We start from the raw sequence: 17730 nt of genomic DNA on the forward strand, positions 1-17730 counted from the left end.
CCCCCTTTATTTTAATTTTAAATGTATCTATTTGTTTTGGGCTGAAGTCTTCAGATACCAGACACTGTTGATGGAGCGATTCTTTCAACTGCTGTCCAGCTGGCTGGATCTCAGGATAGAAAGGAAGCATCAGTAGAGTAAGTGTCTCCTTTGAAAGGCAGGAAGGCATTTGCAAGGTAGGCTAGACCTCCACTTCTCTGAATCCCCGAGGCTGGGGAATAGTGCTCTGGGCAGCTCTGAATGGGGCTAAGATACCACCAAGGAGAAAGAGTTAAAGGGATTCGCTGGAGTTATTTAAAAAAACAAAACAAAACCCAAAGCTTTATAATAACTGTTTTGTTTTGTACCGAGTGAAGAATAGAGGGAAGGGAACCAGTAATAGCAACAGGAAATGGAGTCCTTCCTTGTCGGGTGGCAATCTCTTTAGGTCGGGGTAATCGAAAGCCACAGGCCTCTGACACCAGGTGGGCAGGGCTTGGGGCTTACAGTACTGTCCCTAGAAGATTTCGGCATTGGTAAGATGGAGCGAAAACTCAGCATTGTACTTAAAAATGGACCCCAGCCTGGCACCACTCTTATCAGCAGGGATCCTGATTTTCTCTGATTTAAAACAAAAAAAAAATCATCCCCAGTATTTGGATTAAAAAAAGTAATGCAAAATCTACATTTTCCCATGATTAAAATGAAACACCTCTCTCTCTCTTTCTCTCTCTCCACAGAGAGAGATTCATCTATCTTATGACAAATGGTCCATATTTTGGTCTTATGACTAATGGTCTGTATTTTGCATCTAGATAGATAGAGATATATCTATTTACTCCAGATATATCTATGTAGATAGAGACAGATCTATATCTGTCTAGATAGAGATCTATAACTATATATTAGTGGTGTTTCATTTTAATCACGGAAAAATGTGGATTTTGGGTTACTTTTTTTAATCCGAAAATTGTTTTTTTGTTTTTTTTTAATCAGAGATAAATAGGATCCCTGCTGATCGGCATAGATCCCTTGTTGACGGTGACATGTGGACTCTCCCAAGTGCGAATGGGGAGTGATTGCCCTTCAATCACCAGGCATATTGGAAATGTTTAACGTGATGGATGCTCTGTGCTGTCGTGGTGTCCAGCACTCCAAATGCCCTGAAATTTTAGTCCCGTCTCCCCCCTTCCCACCCTCTGGCATATTGAACATCTCTTTTGAACTGTTGAGAATCCAAGACCCTGGGAGTGAAGTGGAGGTTCACTGAAGTGCCCGACCCCCAGGTAGGTTGGAAAGCCCTGCCGTAGTTGCTCGCCATAACCCCGTGTTGCTGTCGCTTTGAAGCGCGCCGTTTGTTTTAGTTGCAGCGCGCACCAGGACGCCTCTCGTTTGGCAAAAATAAAAGCTGTCAAACTGGCCGAGGAGGCCAGAAGAGGCGGGTGTGCATGGAAACTCCTCATCAGACGTCCGGTTCGGTCGTTGCTGTCTCCACAAGTCCCCGCTCTCTGGATTCCACCTGATGACGAATGGTCTGTAGTTTGCACGCTGCCGTGTCTCTCCCTCCCTCCTCTGTCCTCAGTATTTGTCTGGCGGAGTGGATTCGCCGCTCAGCGGGATCTAACTCGGTGACCCTCGAGGCTTTGAAACGTCTCCCTGCAGCAGACCTTGAGAGGCAGGATCCCTTCCGGTTTGCTTCGCTGCCAGAGGCCACGTCGATGTGAGGACACTGATCAGAATAGCTTCTGCCATCCGAACGAGCAGGGTTTTTTTCAGTAGTTTCTCTGGAATTGCTCCCTGCGTGGATGTTTTAGTCTGGAGTAAATGTCACTTTTTATTCCAGAATAATGAATGCATTTCCAACATAGTCATTATGCTGGAATAAAGTCCCTTTGGCTTCCCTCTCCTCTCCATCCCTTTATGTTTCCTCGCAGATTCCCTCTGCCTCTTCAAATCTCTTCCTCTAAAGCAACATGGCACAGACTGTTATTAGAGGCAGGATCCTGGGCCAGATTCCTTTTGCCTTTGCAAATGTTTTCTGAAAACCTGTCTCTTTCTCCTGGCTCTCGCTTGATTTTAGGTTCTGAACCTATTGTCTAATGCTATAAAGCATTCTGGGATATATTTTTTGCAAGGTACGTGCTCCACACATTAGAGCTGTACCATACAGCCTTCCAGGTTTCCATTCCTTTTTTTTTCTGGTCTTTTTTTTTTTTTTTCCCCTTTAGATGGCTGAGATTCTGGTAGAGTTACAAGAAGTCAAGGGAGTAGCTTAAAGTAGCCAATAATAAATTATTGCAGTGCTAGGTGGTTACAGAATACTTTTCAGTGTGTTCATCCCCAGTGGAAAAAGTTGGTGGGGCTCCTGTGAGTAGACACGTAGGACATCATAAGACCAAGCAACACATCTGTCTCCCCCTCCTTTTTTCTAGGAAACTGAGCTGCACTTTACTACTGTGCAACCCCCTGCCATGCTTTGTCGAGTAAATGCCATCTGAATTGTGCTTCAATGCATGATGGTACCACTTCCCCCAGGAGGACTCCAAGTACATGCAGAGACTGGGACACTAACCCAAGTTCTAGGCGAGGAGGATGTGACTCTTCCACCCCTGGCCTCCGACTCCCAACCTTGAGATATCGTTAGCTGATTGAGTATATTATTAGTGGCTTGTTGCAAGGACGGGAATAATGCAGGTCAAAAAAGCATGCGTCTGGAGGGTGCAATTTTAACTGCAGTTAAGTAACTCTCCCAAAAGAAGAAGAAAGGGGTTTGTGATTTTTTTTTTCTTAATGTCTCATTAAAACTCACTTGACCTTTAATCACCATCTTGTGTTTTATGGCTGATGGACTGTTGAAGAGGCTCAGGCTGAACTCTCTTGAATGCTGGCAGGCTGAAAAGATGAACGGGGGGCTATTTTATCCATGATGGGGAGAGCTTCCGTCATCCGTATGTGGAGCTCTCAGCTTTCTTCCATGCATTTTACTTCTCTTTCTGCCACTTGGTCCTTCAGGGGACATCACGTATCCTCCCACCTCATGAAAGATGGATTCTTGCTCTTTTCCAAATTGTTGCTTGACATGTTTGACAGTGCAGGATCAAGGGACTAGTCCTTGGGCATTTGAGTAAAATGAAGAAGACCTCCCCATTCAGAGTTGCATTTTCTAGTCTCTTGTGTAGTATTTTAATATGGGCATCATTGATGTAGTTTTGGTCTCTGATTTCTCAGTGAAAATATTGCGTGGTCCCCAGTCAAGGGCCTTACCAAAGACTAATATGTTAACACTGTTTGCCTGAAAGAAAATGCCAAGCTAGCATGATCGGTTTTTTAAAATTCTGTGTTGATTGGCGCTAATTCTGCAACCATCCCATCATGCATTACTAATCAAATCCCATGTCAGGTGTTTTTTTATTTGGTCTGGATCAGTGTCAGGCTGAAAGGCCTTTCATTATCCCAGTCATCCCCTTTACACCTTGCTGTTGAGAAATGTATCCACAAATCTGTCGGGTAATGCAAAGCGAGGACCATCAGAGCCCCTAAATTGCTTGGACTGTCTGAGGTCCTGTGATCCCACCATTGGTGGAGAGATATCTAGAAGTGCCAGTAAATAGAAATGTGGGATATTTTCCCTTTAAACAGAACTTCTGAGGGGTCCAAACTGTTTTAGTTTAAAGAAACAGTTTACTTTACATAAGAATACATTTAGAGATTGATTGCACTGCATTTTCTTTGACTACCTTGAGGGTATAATTGCTGCAGAAGGCCGGTGCTAATGTTACCTTTTCATGTTTACCTGCTAGAGGGCAGGACATCTGAGGGGTTTTTATTAAGCAGGCATGAAAAATGTGTCAAGTAGGGCCCATTAATTAATATAGGAGCTTCGTTTGTTTGCCTTGGAGCTTATTCTGAATAGAAGAGAAATGTAAGTGTATTAAACAAGAAAATGTTTAAACAGAGATGAATCAAAATGAGACTTTAGCATTGTACATGGCTATGAAGAAGAATGATTAAATTATTTTATCTTCCTCCTTTCATCAAGTTGGAGAAACAAGACTCTGTTTTTTGCACTAAAGTACAACATTACACAGATGTGGGAGACGTCCCAGTCTGGGGAAAAGGAAGTTACCAGTTCCACTTCTGGTCATCGATGGTCTTCGCTCCTGGGGCCTTTGGCCGCATGCTGACACCTAGGCTCACCATCTCCGAATTCATCTGGGTTTCACCTGCAGGCCCTGAGACGGGGAGAAAGAGAAATGATTAACCCTGTGTATGTCTTTTTGTGTAGTGCACGCACTTAGATTTGCAGATGAGTATAAGCAAAAAGCTCTTTTGACAACACTGTTATATTTCTGAATATATGAACTTTGGTAGAGAGCCTTTATTTTATTTTTATTTTTTTTATTTTAAATGACTGTTATTATAACTTGCCTTCATTTTTCCAGCTCTCAAACGTATCCCAACCACTGCAACAACATCTTAGAATATCTTCCACTTTTATCTCCCTTTGCCTTGGCAGTAAACCTCAGGAATTTCTTTGTTATTATGGATCGCTGCATCGCATCTCTCTCCCCTGCCCCCTCCCCTCCAAAAAACAGAAAAAAAAAAAGAGAGAGAGAAAGAGATTATCTCTAGAAACTTAAACCAAAAGTTAAAGGATCTCAGGGGGTCATCCTTCCTGTAGAGGAAGCTGCTTTTGGCACTTCCTACTTGCCCAGAAGAGAGACGAGCATATCAGTTTCAAAGAATCCTCCGAGCCGACGTGAGCGGTTGATATGACAGATTAATGAAAACAAAGATTAATGCCATGTGACACAGTCGCCTCGCAATACAATTGGGATCTAATGATACTAATGAAGAACATATTTTTGTTTGAGGGATTAACATGTAATGATGGTTGAAGTCAGGAGTGAATCATCGCAGGCTCTCCCCCACCCCACCCTCCCCACGCTAAGATCCTCTCTCTGCATCCCTTGTCAGTTTGAGTTTAAGAAACAGTCCTTTAAATAGGACGGTTTCGTACTATACGTCTGTGCTGTACCCGGCCAAATGGAGCTCCACTCCTGATTGATGCTAGTGCATTATGAATAATAATAATAATAATAAAAAATGGTCTTTCCAGTGACTGGTTTTCATTAGTCTCCTAGACATGTGAGTGCTGGGAATATCCAAGTGGGATGAGTGATTTTGCTTCTCATTTGAGGCTGTCAGTAGCCATTGATAGGAGAACAACCCCCCCCAGCTGTTCATAAGTCCTCTAGGCTGGGATTTTCAAAGGGGTCTAAGGAAGGATTGAAGGGCAGAATGGCCCTGGAAGTCCTCGGGACTTGAACACCAAACTCCTTAAGGCTCCTGTACAAATCCTTGCCTTGTGCTTGAAGGAAACTCTTAATGAAAGGTCTTTCTACTGGCCTCAAACCATTGTGCTTTCACAGACTGCGTGAGTGATGTTGCAGCAAAGTCCCTCTGTTTTTGTAGGGGACTGGGGTTGCTTTGTGGAGGCCACGTGCAGTGGAGGACCCCAAGCGCATGCGCCTGTGGACCCTTTTGGACTAAATATCTATTATATGGTTACCTGCAGTTGTGGGGTCTGAGACTGGGTGACCCATGTGGTGCCCTTCCAGTCCTGCTTTTCCAGTTCAGATGGAGCCAGCGTGGTAGGAGTTGATCAAGCAGATCTGCTGTATGAGCTGATGGCTCCAGGGATCGCGGAGCATTTTGTACAGGTGTCTGGGTGCATTGCAAGCTGTTTTTAGCCTTCGGTGAGATTTCAAGGTCTAGTTATCAGCTGATTTAAAGGTGCTCCAGATGCTCTATGGATGTTTCCGGTGCTGACGTTGCAGCTGTGTTTCACAGCATTGCAAAGCAACAACATTTTATTGAGTCGCATGTATCCTACTTCTACTTCTGATCTAAATGGAAGAACTGTCAGGTGTAAGTTATTAGGAAAACACTGAAAGTCAGCAAGGTGCTTCTTAGGTTTGCATTGAGCCTGGGAAAAGCATCTAATAAAACGCACTGGTTGCAACAGTAGTGCTAGTGAAAATGATTTTGGGGTTTTCTTTGTAGCCCTTTCTTGCATCGAATCCCATGAACAGTAAAAGGAAAACATCAACAGCAATTCAGGGTTGTGAGAGAATATTCATGTAGGTGGGGAATTATTTTTATGGTGTGTACTCTAGCGGCATCCATCATAAATTCGTAGAAATGAGGGTTGAAGGGAGCTCAGCAGGTCACATCTAGTCCAACCCCTTGCTCCAAGCAGGACCAGCCCCAACTGCATCATCCCAGACAAGGCTTTGTCTAGTTGGGTCCAAGGATGAAGAGTCCACAACCTCTCTGGGTAGCTTGTTCCAGTATTTTAATGCTCTCCTAGTCAGAGAGTTTTTCCTAATGTCCAACCTAAACCTCTCTTGCTGCAGCTTGAGCCCATTGCTCATTCTGTCATCTGCCCCCACTGAGAACAGCCCAGTTCCATCCTCTTTGCACCCCGCTGCAAGGAGTTGAAGGCGGCTATTAAATCCCCCCCTCAGTATCCCCAGGAATATTTGGGGAAATGGAAGTTCTCTCTGAGAGTAGAGAGACCATAATTAAATAGTGTTGTCTTCTGGGATTTGATTCAGGTGTATAGGGGGTATGGAAATGCACGTCGCTTCCAGACTAAGGAATGCTTTCATGCTCGTATTATGGAAGAAACCAATAGGTTCTCATTGGAACTACTCCAAAAACCATAGAATTTAATAGAAACTGATAAACCGTATTTAATTAGGAAATTATAGTCTGTCTATGAATAGTTATGGGGGTGAGGAATTGTTAGGAAGTTTTATTGAGCCCTGGATGATTTTTTTTTTAATAAAGGCTGGCCATTCAAGACAAAACGGGACAAAAGTAAAAATAAGACGTGAAAAACAAGCTGTTGGAAATCATCTGCTAAACAAGGTGTTAACAAGTGCTGTATGAAATGTCCCTCTTATCTACATGAAACCCAAACTCATGCAGACAGGAGTAAGAGGGAAGAGTTCCTCTCCCCCAGGTGTGTGCGTGCGTGCGTGCGTGCGTGCGCACCACAATACCCAAACTGACCTTTTGTCCAGGCTCTCAACTTATTTAAATAGGCATTGCTGAGTTTTTGGGGGTTTTTTTTTTCCATCGCGCATTGGTTTCCCCTTGCTGTGCACGTGCTGTTGTTTGGACTTGCTGCCTCTTTTCTGTAAATTGGGGAATTTCCTCCAAGATTGGACAACCTTGTCTGGCCCCCGCTTAGAGTCGGCAGAAAAGCCTCTGTGGACTTCAGTGGGACTCGGATGCTGCTCGGAGCGGGGAAAAGTTTGCGATGCTGTCGTCCATCTCCCCTGCTCCTCATGTTTTCTGCTTTTGATTCCCAGCCTGATTTTAAGGAATGGCTTCGAGCAGGACTCTATTGGCTGCCATTTCTGCAGCCGGCTTTGGCACCAAATGATTTAACCAAAGCAAACTTCATTTGAATTTGGCTACTTCTGCAGCTGCCTCAGCCAGGGTTCGTAATACTTTTAGCTTCGGAAATGAGCACAGACAGAAGACTTGGCTTATGCTGGTATCCAGTTAGGTAATTCAATTTTGCCTGATTTTTTTTTTACTAGCCCCTCCAGCCTGCCTCATCAAGAGAAAACAAAATGGCGCATTGCCCTTTTAATTGACTGCTTGTTATGCCAAGTGGACAGCTCGGTCAAAATGGCTGGTTGCTCAGCAGTATTATGTAATCTTTAATAAGTGCGTTAGGGGTCTTTTAAATAGCCGGTGCTGCTTCATGAGAGGCTTCGCGGAGCTCCTTTTCCCCCAGTCCATTCTGAGTCTCCCTTGCTGGTATGGTTTCCAACACCTTGAGCAAAACGAGGAGCGAACCTAATTTCCAAGCTGGCTTTGTTTTTCTAGTAGCTCCTCATTCCCTCCGTTTGAGTGTGGATGTTGTATTTGCAGAGCGCCACATCCCGGTTTGCAAGAGATCTGTGACCACAATAAAGTGAATCCAGAAACCAGACAAGTGGTTTCACTTACTACCATTTTAACTGATTTCCTTCCCACCCCCCCATCTCCTTGCCCCTCCACGACCGCTGTGGAATACTAAAAGCTTGGCAACAACTCGAACCAGCTGTCGAAAATGTTATTTACCCCCACACGTCTAATTTAATGATGCATCCTAAATTCAGGGTGAACTGGAGCGGTTCCACCACAGCAGTCGGGCGCGCTGTCCGCTTTGGTGACTTTCCGGCACGGTGCTTGCTTCTCATGGCGTTCTTGTTTCCTCTCAGTTCCCAGAGGCCTTGTGGAGGAATTGGGGCCCTGTTGTGCTATGCGCTGTATCATGTACCGTGGAGTTTGCAATCTAAATTTGACAAGAAGTGGCAGGTGAATTCAATGAGCGAATAGGAAGCTTATCCTGTTCATTAGGTTTCGGCCTCTTGGTCTATTACGATGGGTACGTTGACCCGTTTGCTAAGGCGGCTAGCAGGGCCAGAATTGCTTTACCTCTTGGGGGATCTTCCAGTGGTATATTCCTTTCCAGTGGCTGGCAGCTCAGCCAAGTATTGTATTCAGATAAGTAGACCTAGGATTTGCACCCATCCTTGAATTTATTCCCACAACCAGTTCAAGCAACAGTCCTCCAGTGGTTAAACATCGTGCTCCCATTTGTAGCAGCATGGGCAGTCCGCGGATGGAGTGGCTACATCTTCTGCATTGACAACAGTTAGGTAGGCAGGTGATCATCAGCACATGAAGTTGAGTGGATTTGTTACCCAGTCTTCGTGCCAGCTCACCTGAACATGTCTCCATAACTTTACGCTCGGGGCAGAGCTGGGGGGTAATCAGAGGGTAATATACTTTGATTTCATTCACTGTATTTGCATCCTGAAGCCATCATAAAGGGTCAGAGATCTTCCACACAGTGAAGACGAGGAAAATGTATCTGTGCTGAAATACCCTTCCTTTGCCTAAGATGGCCCACACATCTTGCCCATCCTAGGGAGAAACAGAGCATTCGGAAGAGAGATGGAAGATGACGTCCAAAGATTGTCGTAAAATTTTTTTAGGCAAAGGAAGTTTCTAGCACTCTGCAGTAAGAGGAATTGTTGTCTTTTTTCCTCAAAGGACATTTAGCATACTCTCTAAGTTAGAAAAGTAATTGAAGTATCTCATTTGGAAACCCTCTCATCTGGAAGGAAATTTGAGGCCAAGGCGCGCATTCCAACTGGCCGTGGCCGAGAGGGCTTATGCAGCTTGGGCAGAGAAGATAGGCTGAAATCCCCATTGCAATAAATATCTGGACCTTTACTTTCAAAGGGGGATTTTTCACGTAAATACAGATACATCTATCTATTGGGAAGCAAGAGATGTGAAGTTTAATGCTACTTATTGATGTCCATTTGGTTTAACATTGCACAAGGCGTTTTATAAACCTATTGGAAGAGATGCTCCTGTCCCAGATAATTTATCTTGACAACGGGCAAGCAGTAGGTGATGAAGAATGTGTTCATGTATATGTCCCTTTGCCTAATTTATGTTACTGATGCTTGCCTATTAAGAATGTAGTATTTGCAACAAATAAATAAACCACCGAAAATCCCATCAGCAGCCAGTTAAAGTGATCGCATGTACAGTTGCAGAATAAATTTTGCAATTAAAGAAATTCTTTTTTGCAAATATCTTGTTGGTCTAATAAAAGAGATCACCTCTACCATGAGCCCGGGTTGCAAAAGAAATAGTTTTTAATCGCAGAGCAGAAGAAAAGTTTCAACCAGGAGTCAGGGTGTCAAGAGTGTTGTAAAATGATCATCTGCCAGCTGACGGCAGCGGGAACAGTACGGATGCAGTGTTAGCAGTAACAGTTCACAGCATAGGGAGAAAAAGCAGCGTGCCTTTTAATTCATGTTTTGACCAGTCAAGTTAAGGGTTTCAGTTGACCAGATCAACACGGTAAACCTTCAGTTGACCGGTTTGTTACAAGTTAGAACGGGCCGTCTCCATGCAAAGCTTTTAACTTCCAAATTTTAGCCTGAATAGTCTTTGTTCCCCATAGACGTTGCTCCTTCACTGAGCATTCATTGCTTTGAAAGGTCAGTCTGATTTTTGTACAACATCCTAGATCTGATAATGGCAAGGCCAAGGTGCCTGTCTTGGAAGTAAAGGACACGGCAGTTCACTGGCCTCTGACAGCTTCATGGGGATGAAGGGTGAAATGGCACATTCATTTTCATGAGATTTGTGTTTTACTTTTGAAACAAATTTTAATTGGAAACATTTGTTGCTTTTTGCTTTTGCTTGCCATTAATATTTCAGCACTTGGACTTTGCTATGGCATGCATATTTTTATTTTCTTCCGGAATATTTGATTAGTGACAATAACGATCGTCTGTTTAGGTGTAGAGGTCATGATGTACAAGTCCACATTCAGAAATGAGCCTCACTGTTGGCTGGTTTGATTGCTCATCCAGTCTGGCAACAGAAAGGATGTTAGTGGTTTATGTAATCACATGCCACGAACCAAAACTACGGTATTTTCTGGTATATTACATGCATCTTCCCCCCCACCAAAATCAGGCCCCACGCAAGTCTATTAAGCAAGGAGGCTGATTTTCTGACTGGGATAGCAGCACCCTGCTGTGATTCCTGCTCTATGGTGCAGCAGTTGTTGCTTTACTATTCAGGCAGCTGAGTCAGTTGACTTAACAGCTCATTGTTCATCACTCCAGAGGTGTTAACAGTTGTCTCTCCTGTATAATGATCTTGATATTCCATCAGTCAAGGTAAGCTTTTTTTGTTTTGGACAGGCTAGCTGCTTGTGGTTTCTCTTTTCCCATTTCACAGCCTTGGAGAATCTTAGGTCTTTTCTGTATCATAGATCCACCCATAGAGGTGAGTCTTTAGCACAGCAGCTAGGGTTTCAGCTTTCATTAAGCGTGAAAGGGAGCGTGAAACATCTGAAGATTGGGCTCTGTCCCTGCTCTATGTAGCCATAACTCTGGGGGGAAAAAATCCTTTTTATTTATTCCTTCATTCTGCCTTTCAAAAAAACAAGGTGCATGTTATATTCCGCCGTGTGCTGCATGGGAGGAAATACAGTAGCCCAGAATTGTCGAGTCCCCCGGTCTGACACTTGGCAGATCAACAATTATTTCCTTTGCAAAATCCCAGTCTCCAAGTCAAATCCGTGCTGTTGCCTGTTCTGGTTGCATTTCTGTGTACTACAGAGGGGAGGTTGTGGGGAGACGCAACATTTAAATTGATGTTTGCTGCATGCAGGCAAGGAGGAAGATTTTTCTGAAGCATATATGACAGCTCAGCTCCGAACTGGTATTCTCAGTCAATGGAGTTGTAGGCACCTTCCGACTGTTTGTACCTTTAAAAATCTTCCCAAGAAACCCTGCTGCTTTTATAGACTCCCAGCAAACCATTTGGTTTGGTTTCCTTGGCATTTGTATCGTGAGCTTCTTCGGAGAAATAAATTCACAAGTCTTTGCCTGTCATCACATGACAAGTTATGGAGCCTAGATTGATGTAATCAGCAACAGACACACGTCAGAAAACTTAATGTGGTTGAGAAAAATACAATATTTTATTAATTCCTCATTGTGTGCATGTATGTGAGTGAGGGTTTTTTTTTTTTTAATGGGCCTCAGGGGGTTCTTTACTTCTGCCAAGAAATAAGAATAATTCATACACATTTATATTTAACTGTGGTAGAGAATAGTGAAGTGGGGTTGCCATTAATAATAGATACCTTTACAAAGAGCCGCTTTTATTAAGAAAGTCGAAGTGTATCAAGCCTTTTAAAAATTGCTTTCTGGACAGCGGTAGCCCTGTTTGGAATTATTGTTAAATAGGCAATGAATATTTAGGCTGTTTGTTTTTTTTTAAAATGATTTGTGGAAAATAGGTGTGTGTGTAAACTAGTGCACCATTGCACGCTGTTTTGCAGTAGAGCAGCTAGCAGCTCCTTTTATTTTAATTTATTTTTTGTTACTATTCTAATTTGAACTGATCGTCTCATTGAGGAACAAAAAAATGTAGACTGAACTTGAATATTAGAAGTGGTTAATGTCTATCCATCTTGTTAGTCCCATTTTGCTCGAAAGGACTGTTTGTGCATGTCAGACCGTCCTAGCTGGGTAGGCATTTAGCAAGCAAAGCTAGGCTGAGATATTATTTAGGGAGTTTTGTTGTATATTTTCTCTTGTTCTATAAGCATTTTCCTGTTTTATAACTTATTCTGTTCTCCTATGGGAAGCTGCCCTTAGCCTCTTGGGAAGGACAGCATATAAATCAAGTGAGTTAGTTAATTCATTAATTAAATTTATTTACATCCATATGCTTAGCATTGGGATCACAAAGCTACTTGCTACCCTGAGTAACTTTACTGCCTCCTAGCATGCTGCAGGGGGGTTCATATAGATGACCAAAGTGTTCAAGAAATTCTGCCCTTAATTTGAAAGTATTAAAATAGACTTTTTTTTAATGGAAATTCAAATCCCCAGGAATACAGATGGATCTGGGGAACTTGAAATAAGGAGAAGGCTTCCAAATTCCAGTTGTTGACAAAATAGTTTAAAAATAGCCTCTCGTTTTCTTTCCAATTGGATTTGATGATCTTGGGTGAAATCATGTCCTTGGGGCTAAAATTTCCTTCCAGGTTTAAAAGCAAACCTGCACGAAAAATGGCTGTAAGAAGAGGTGAAATGATTATAGTAATGTGAGGAGAGTGGCAAAAAGATTCAGATGAAAGCTGTAGGATAATGTCCATTTTCTCCTTGCGGGGCATCGAACCTTAACGATATTCTGGTACGCTAATTCAATTAATAGCATAGGCTTTGCGCTGGATGCCCTGTGATAGTTGGTTTGGGGGTGGGGGTGGTGGGGGGGTGGAACAGATCCAACTGTAAGAAATGGACTTTTTGCTTTTTATCTCCCCAAAACTATGCTTTCCTTCTGCAAAAGAAGTTATACTGATGAGACATTCTCTGTGAAGGCTTTGAAACTGTCCCATGCCTTGCTGTCCCCATTCAAAACAGCCCAAATTAAGTGACTTTTGGATACTGTTAAAGGCATTTCTTTTGGGAGGGTATCTGGAGAAGGCCGAAAGTCTGCTCCCTAGATGGGGATAAATGGCTGGCTGACTGGTCTGGTCCAGATTCAGTGCTACCGATGTCTAATTTAATTGTGTTTGTTGTAAAATTGATTATTTTGGGGCACTGGAGACTTGGGCTTCTTGTTTTAAATCAAAATGAATAAGAACTTCCTTAGGCTCGCATGTAATATTGATACACTTCTGCTGTATTTCGAGGCACTGTGCCACTTTGAGCAGGAATTCACCGCTCAGACATTTGTTATTCTATATATTAAATATTTACATACAACAGGCAATGTTTATGACCACTTGTCAAACAGCTTGAAAATCAAAATCCCTGTGAAATTTGAAATAATAATAATTCGAAGCAAAGGTGCGTAAGAATATTCAGGCTGGATTTTAATTCTTTTTTTTTTCTTGTCATTTTGCAGGTATTCCTTCGGTAAGTGAATGTAAATGGGAAACAATATCTGCAGTTGCTATTTTTCGATGCATTCGGTGGGTAGGTAGCTTTTAAATTATTCTAGATCACTCTTTCTGGCTAAGGAATGTAATGTTCTTGTCAGCTTTTCCATGTGTTTTGTGTGTATGTCTCTCTCCTATTGAACTTAACCAGTCATCTGTTTTTTTTGTATGTACCTTAAAGAAGATGAAATTACTTCAATGTCTGAGTTGAAATTTGTGTGAGATCCTTTCCCTCCTCGGGGGGGGGTGGGGGGTCGGGGGCATCTACACAAGACGCTTACTGCGCAGTAGCCTAATAACACCGCGCAGAAGCGTGCTGGGCAAAACCCGTGCTAATACGCTACTGTGCAGTGTTGTTAGGCTGCGGCACAGTGTCACTAAAAAGCTGCGTGCTGGTGCTACTGCGCCGTATTTAATATGCATTGATTTAATTCTTGGCTATCCAAGTACTACACTTAGCATGCAATAACTACGACACATTAATGAACATGTAGACGCACTCAGGGCGAGGTCACACGAACATCATTGGTATTAAGTTACCTAAACTTAATGCGCAATAACTATGGCGCATTAATGAACATGTAGATGTGCCCAGGTGAGGTCACATGAACATCATTGGTATTAAGTTACCTAAACTTAATGCGCAATAACTATGGCGCATTAATGAACATGTAGATGTGCCCAGGTGAGGTCACATGAACATCATTGGTATTAACTTATCCAAACTTAATGTGCAATAACTATGGCGCATTAATGAACATGTACATGTGCCCAGGGTGAGGTCACGTGAACATCATTGGTATTAACTTATCCAAACTTAATGTGCAATAACTATGGTGCATTAATGAACATGTAGACACGCCCAAGGTGAGGTCACACGAACAGCATTGGTATTAACTTGATTTTTTTTTTTTGTCAGTGACCAAATAGTTAAAGAAATCAACACATCCGGGGCTGGAAGCAGAAGCCTGATGGAGAGGGATGAACACAGGTTAGGGAAGGCGAAGGTTCCTAATGCCAAGGCAGTGACTTGTGGGGGTTAGAGGATGCCGTTTCACCTCTGCTGTTTTGCCCGTGGTGTGAAATGCATATAGGTGAAGGGGGATTAATGAATATATTTGCAATGCTTTGAAATCTGTCTCTGTTGCAGTGCTAGGGGTGCTTACCTACAGTACGTAGTCGTCCCCTAGAAAGGGTGCGGGGGAGCCATGCTGGATGGGCAGCACGATGCATGGGTGGGGAAGTGCGTCCTGTCGCTGAGCTCACCTGGTTCTGTGAATGAACAGAGACATTTTAGTTGTCGGAGACCTGCCAAACCCCTTCCACAAAGGCACCACACCACAAGCAGACTATCAAACCTATCCCATATAATGCAAAGCTCAATCTATTATCAACTACCTCTAGAAACCGATAGGGAGACATCTTTGCTTTTATTTTTCCACCTCCTTTTTATTTTTATTTTTTTTAATTTTTCCACTTTTCTTTTTACTTTTCCACCTTTCAATGGAGCCAGTTTTTCACCTTACTTGCAGAATATTTTATGCGAGGAAAGAAAGCAGAATAGTTAGCCATGACCCGTTTTCAGGCAGGCAAAGTCGTTGGGTATGCTGCTTCATCTTATGGAAAGGGAAGGACGTAGAAAGACCCATTATTTTCAGTGTCTGTCTGCTTGCTGCAAGGGTTTAAATTTTTGTTTTTAAGTGGCCAATGCAGGCTTGGAAATGCTTTTGGTGGTGACACTTAGCTTGATTTTATCCAGTGGGATATTTTTAAACCAAATAATTCCTCTTATAAGGTTATTGAGAATGATCTACTCTTTCACTGGTGGCATTCATCTGTATTTTTTTTCCAGCTCCAAAACTGGTTATTGAGAAAATCAGCTTTTCCCGGGATTTTTCTAGACTTTCTCTGCCTTATCTCTAAATGCCCTGCGAGGGTTAATCCTGTCCTTTGTACGCAGCAGGATCTCTCTCTTCCTTGTCTTGGGATGAAATGCTTTTTCTGAATAAGATGAATGAAATGTAAATCTGAAGCTGCTTTGGTCAGAATACAGGAAAACCACAATATTTTTGTTATAATATGGCTGAAACAACAACACTGTCATCCATTTCTGTTGCTGTGAGAACTACATTAAATATTGCTGAGCTTTGGAAGCTTTTGCTCTTTGGTAGCATCTACTTCAAAGCATGAGCTAAAAAATTCCCGGAGTGATCTTTGGAAGTGCTGACTGTTTCCTGTTCCCCTGCAGGAAGTGTGCTTTTTTTCTGCTACATCTTAGGGTGGATTTGGGTAGCCTCTATTAAAACTGCAGGCTGTCCCTATGAATTTTAAAGAATGCGAGAGCCTGGAAATAACAACAAGCTGTCAGGCCAAATGGGATCAACTGGTATTGCCACAGATTTTGCTCTTTGCTCTTATTGCTGTCAGGTAACAGTTATTAAAAACACTCCTCACTTCAGGCAACGACCTGTGAAGCAGACGTGGAACAGCTTGCACGGCATGGAGCATGCAGGCTCGCGTTGGACTGCCTATCTTTAAAAAGGGGAAAGGTTACAGTGCAAACCCGAGAGCCTTTGCACGCTGGGAAATTAGACCTGTTCTGAAATCAGCAGAGTTGTTAATAAACCCCTGGCTTTGTTGTTGTGCTTGTTCAGAAATAAATTTGACTCCAGATTTAAGATGACGGGTTTGAGCGAACTCGCAAGGTCAAAAGGGGGCCAGCTCGACAGTCGTAGACGTGGGGGTCTGTTATTCCCCCGACAGAAGGGTACATGCTGCAGGCGGTGTTCGATTCCCTTGGTTAACATGCCTCTAACCCCGTAGGCCTGCCTCTCTGTGTAGTTTAATTTGTACAGTGAGTCCCTTCACGCTTTGTGGATGGACAAAATGGTTTTCCTGTCCCCGGTGGAACGCACCTGTTGAGTTAGCATCCAAACCCCGTTCCTGGAGAGCTGAGCTTTCTTGACATCTTAAACCTTCAGCCCAAACTTCCTCTTGGAGTCTGGCAGTCCCTCCGGTTTCTTTCCATGACCTCCTCTGTTCTAGCCCATAATTCCCTCTCCTTGGAGAGGGACCTCTATTTTGTTTATCGCCTCGGTGAAGGTTAATGACTTGCACCTGTCACTGTGAGTCATCTGAACCCCCTTCAGGCAGGACTTCATCCTTTCCTCAGTCCAAAGGAGCAGGAGAGGGGTCCTGGCAAGCAAACAAGCAAACCAACAAAACCCATAAACCTGCCACCCCAGTAGAGCTGTAGAGACAAGCTCTCCTATCCCCGGGAGATGAGCGATCTACAGCTGTACCGGGGTGGTGGGATGCCAGGCTTAGGGCATTTGGTGGCTTGCTTGTTTGCTTGCCAGGACCACTCTCCCGCTCATTTGGACTGAGGCTGAGGTCACCACATGGAGTTCAGAGCCAACCGAATGGCCCTGTGATGTCACAGTTGTATTGGAAGTGACCAGTTTGGGGTCAAAACAGACTCTCTCGGAGGGTGACAGCTCCTAATCCCATGGCCAGCTACTGCAACAAGTTTTTTATCATTTGAGATCTGATTAACAATTTTTGGGGGTATTTTCCCCTTGTTTCTGCTCCGAGCATTGACTGACTTGCTCTTTAGTGTGTCTTTTTTCCTCCTTCTCCTGCTGTCTTCCCAGGTTAGCCGGCTAATTAGTCACCTAGAAAAACAAAAGGTAATTTGATAGCCTAACCCATGTCTTGATGTTGCTTACAGCAGAGGAATTGGTGGTAGAATGAGGTGTCCGCCGAGAGGGAAACATGAGAGCAGTTGCAAACAGGTCGGGGGAATGGTTGCAGTGGACATCTGTCTGTGTTTCACTGTCGAGTACAGCAGATGCAGACATGGGGCAGGTAATGATGTCATTCGTTTGGGTGGATTTAGATCCCATCCAGTCATCTTTTGGGGTGATTGATTACTGCTTGGAGTTGCTTTTTTGCTTCCCAGCAAGAAGCACGCAGAGCTGTCAAAAGGCAAAAACACATCTATTTACCTTTCAGTTATCAACAGAGCTGTAAACGGAGGGACTAGGGGAACAGCAGATCTAATTTGACTCTTGATGCGCAATGGGTTTTTGTTTCAGCCCAAAACAGATGTTTCCGTGGGGAGAATTAGGAATGTTGCTTCTACACTCCCTGCAAGCCAACTGTGCCGCTTAAAAAAAAAAAAAAAAAAA

The 17730-nt window shown here is 43.3% G+C and overlaps 1 protein-coding gene across 1 annotated transcript in view; it reads left to right on the forward strand.

The window, feature by feature from the left end:
- LMF1 (lipase maturation factor 1) overlaps positions 1-17730 on the forward strand; it is a gene marked incomplete at its 5' end in the record, with an annotated part of 349511 nt that overhangs the window by 27579 nt on the left and 304202 nt on the right. The window contains one exon of the mRNA XM_019512578.1: positions 13507-13517. Within this exon, the coding sequence (XP_019368123.1) occupies positions 13507-13517 (11 nt within the window). The remainder of the gene's footprint in view (positions 1-13506; positions 13518-17730) is intronic.

The sequence above is a fragment of the Gavialis gangeticus genome, unplaced genomic scaffold, assembly GCF_001723915.1.
Source record: "Gavialis gangeticus isolate Ggan-Ray unplaced genomic scaffold, GavGan_comp1, whole genome shotgun sequence".
In the NCBI taxonomy this organism is placed as follows: domain Eukaryota; kingdom Metazoa; phylum Chordata; order Crocodylia; family Gavialidae; genus Gavialis; species Gavialis gangeticus.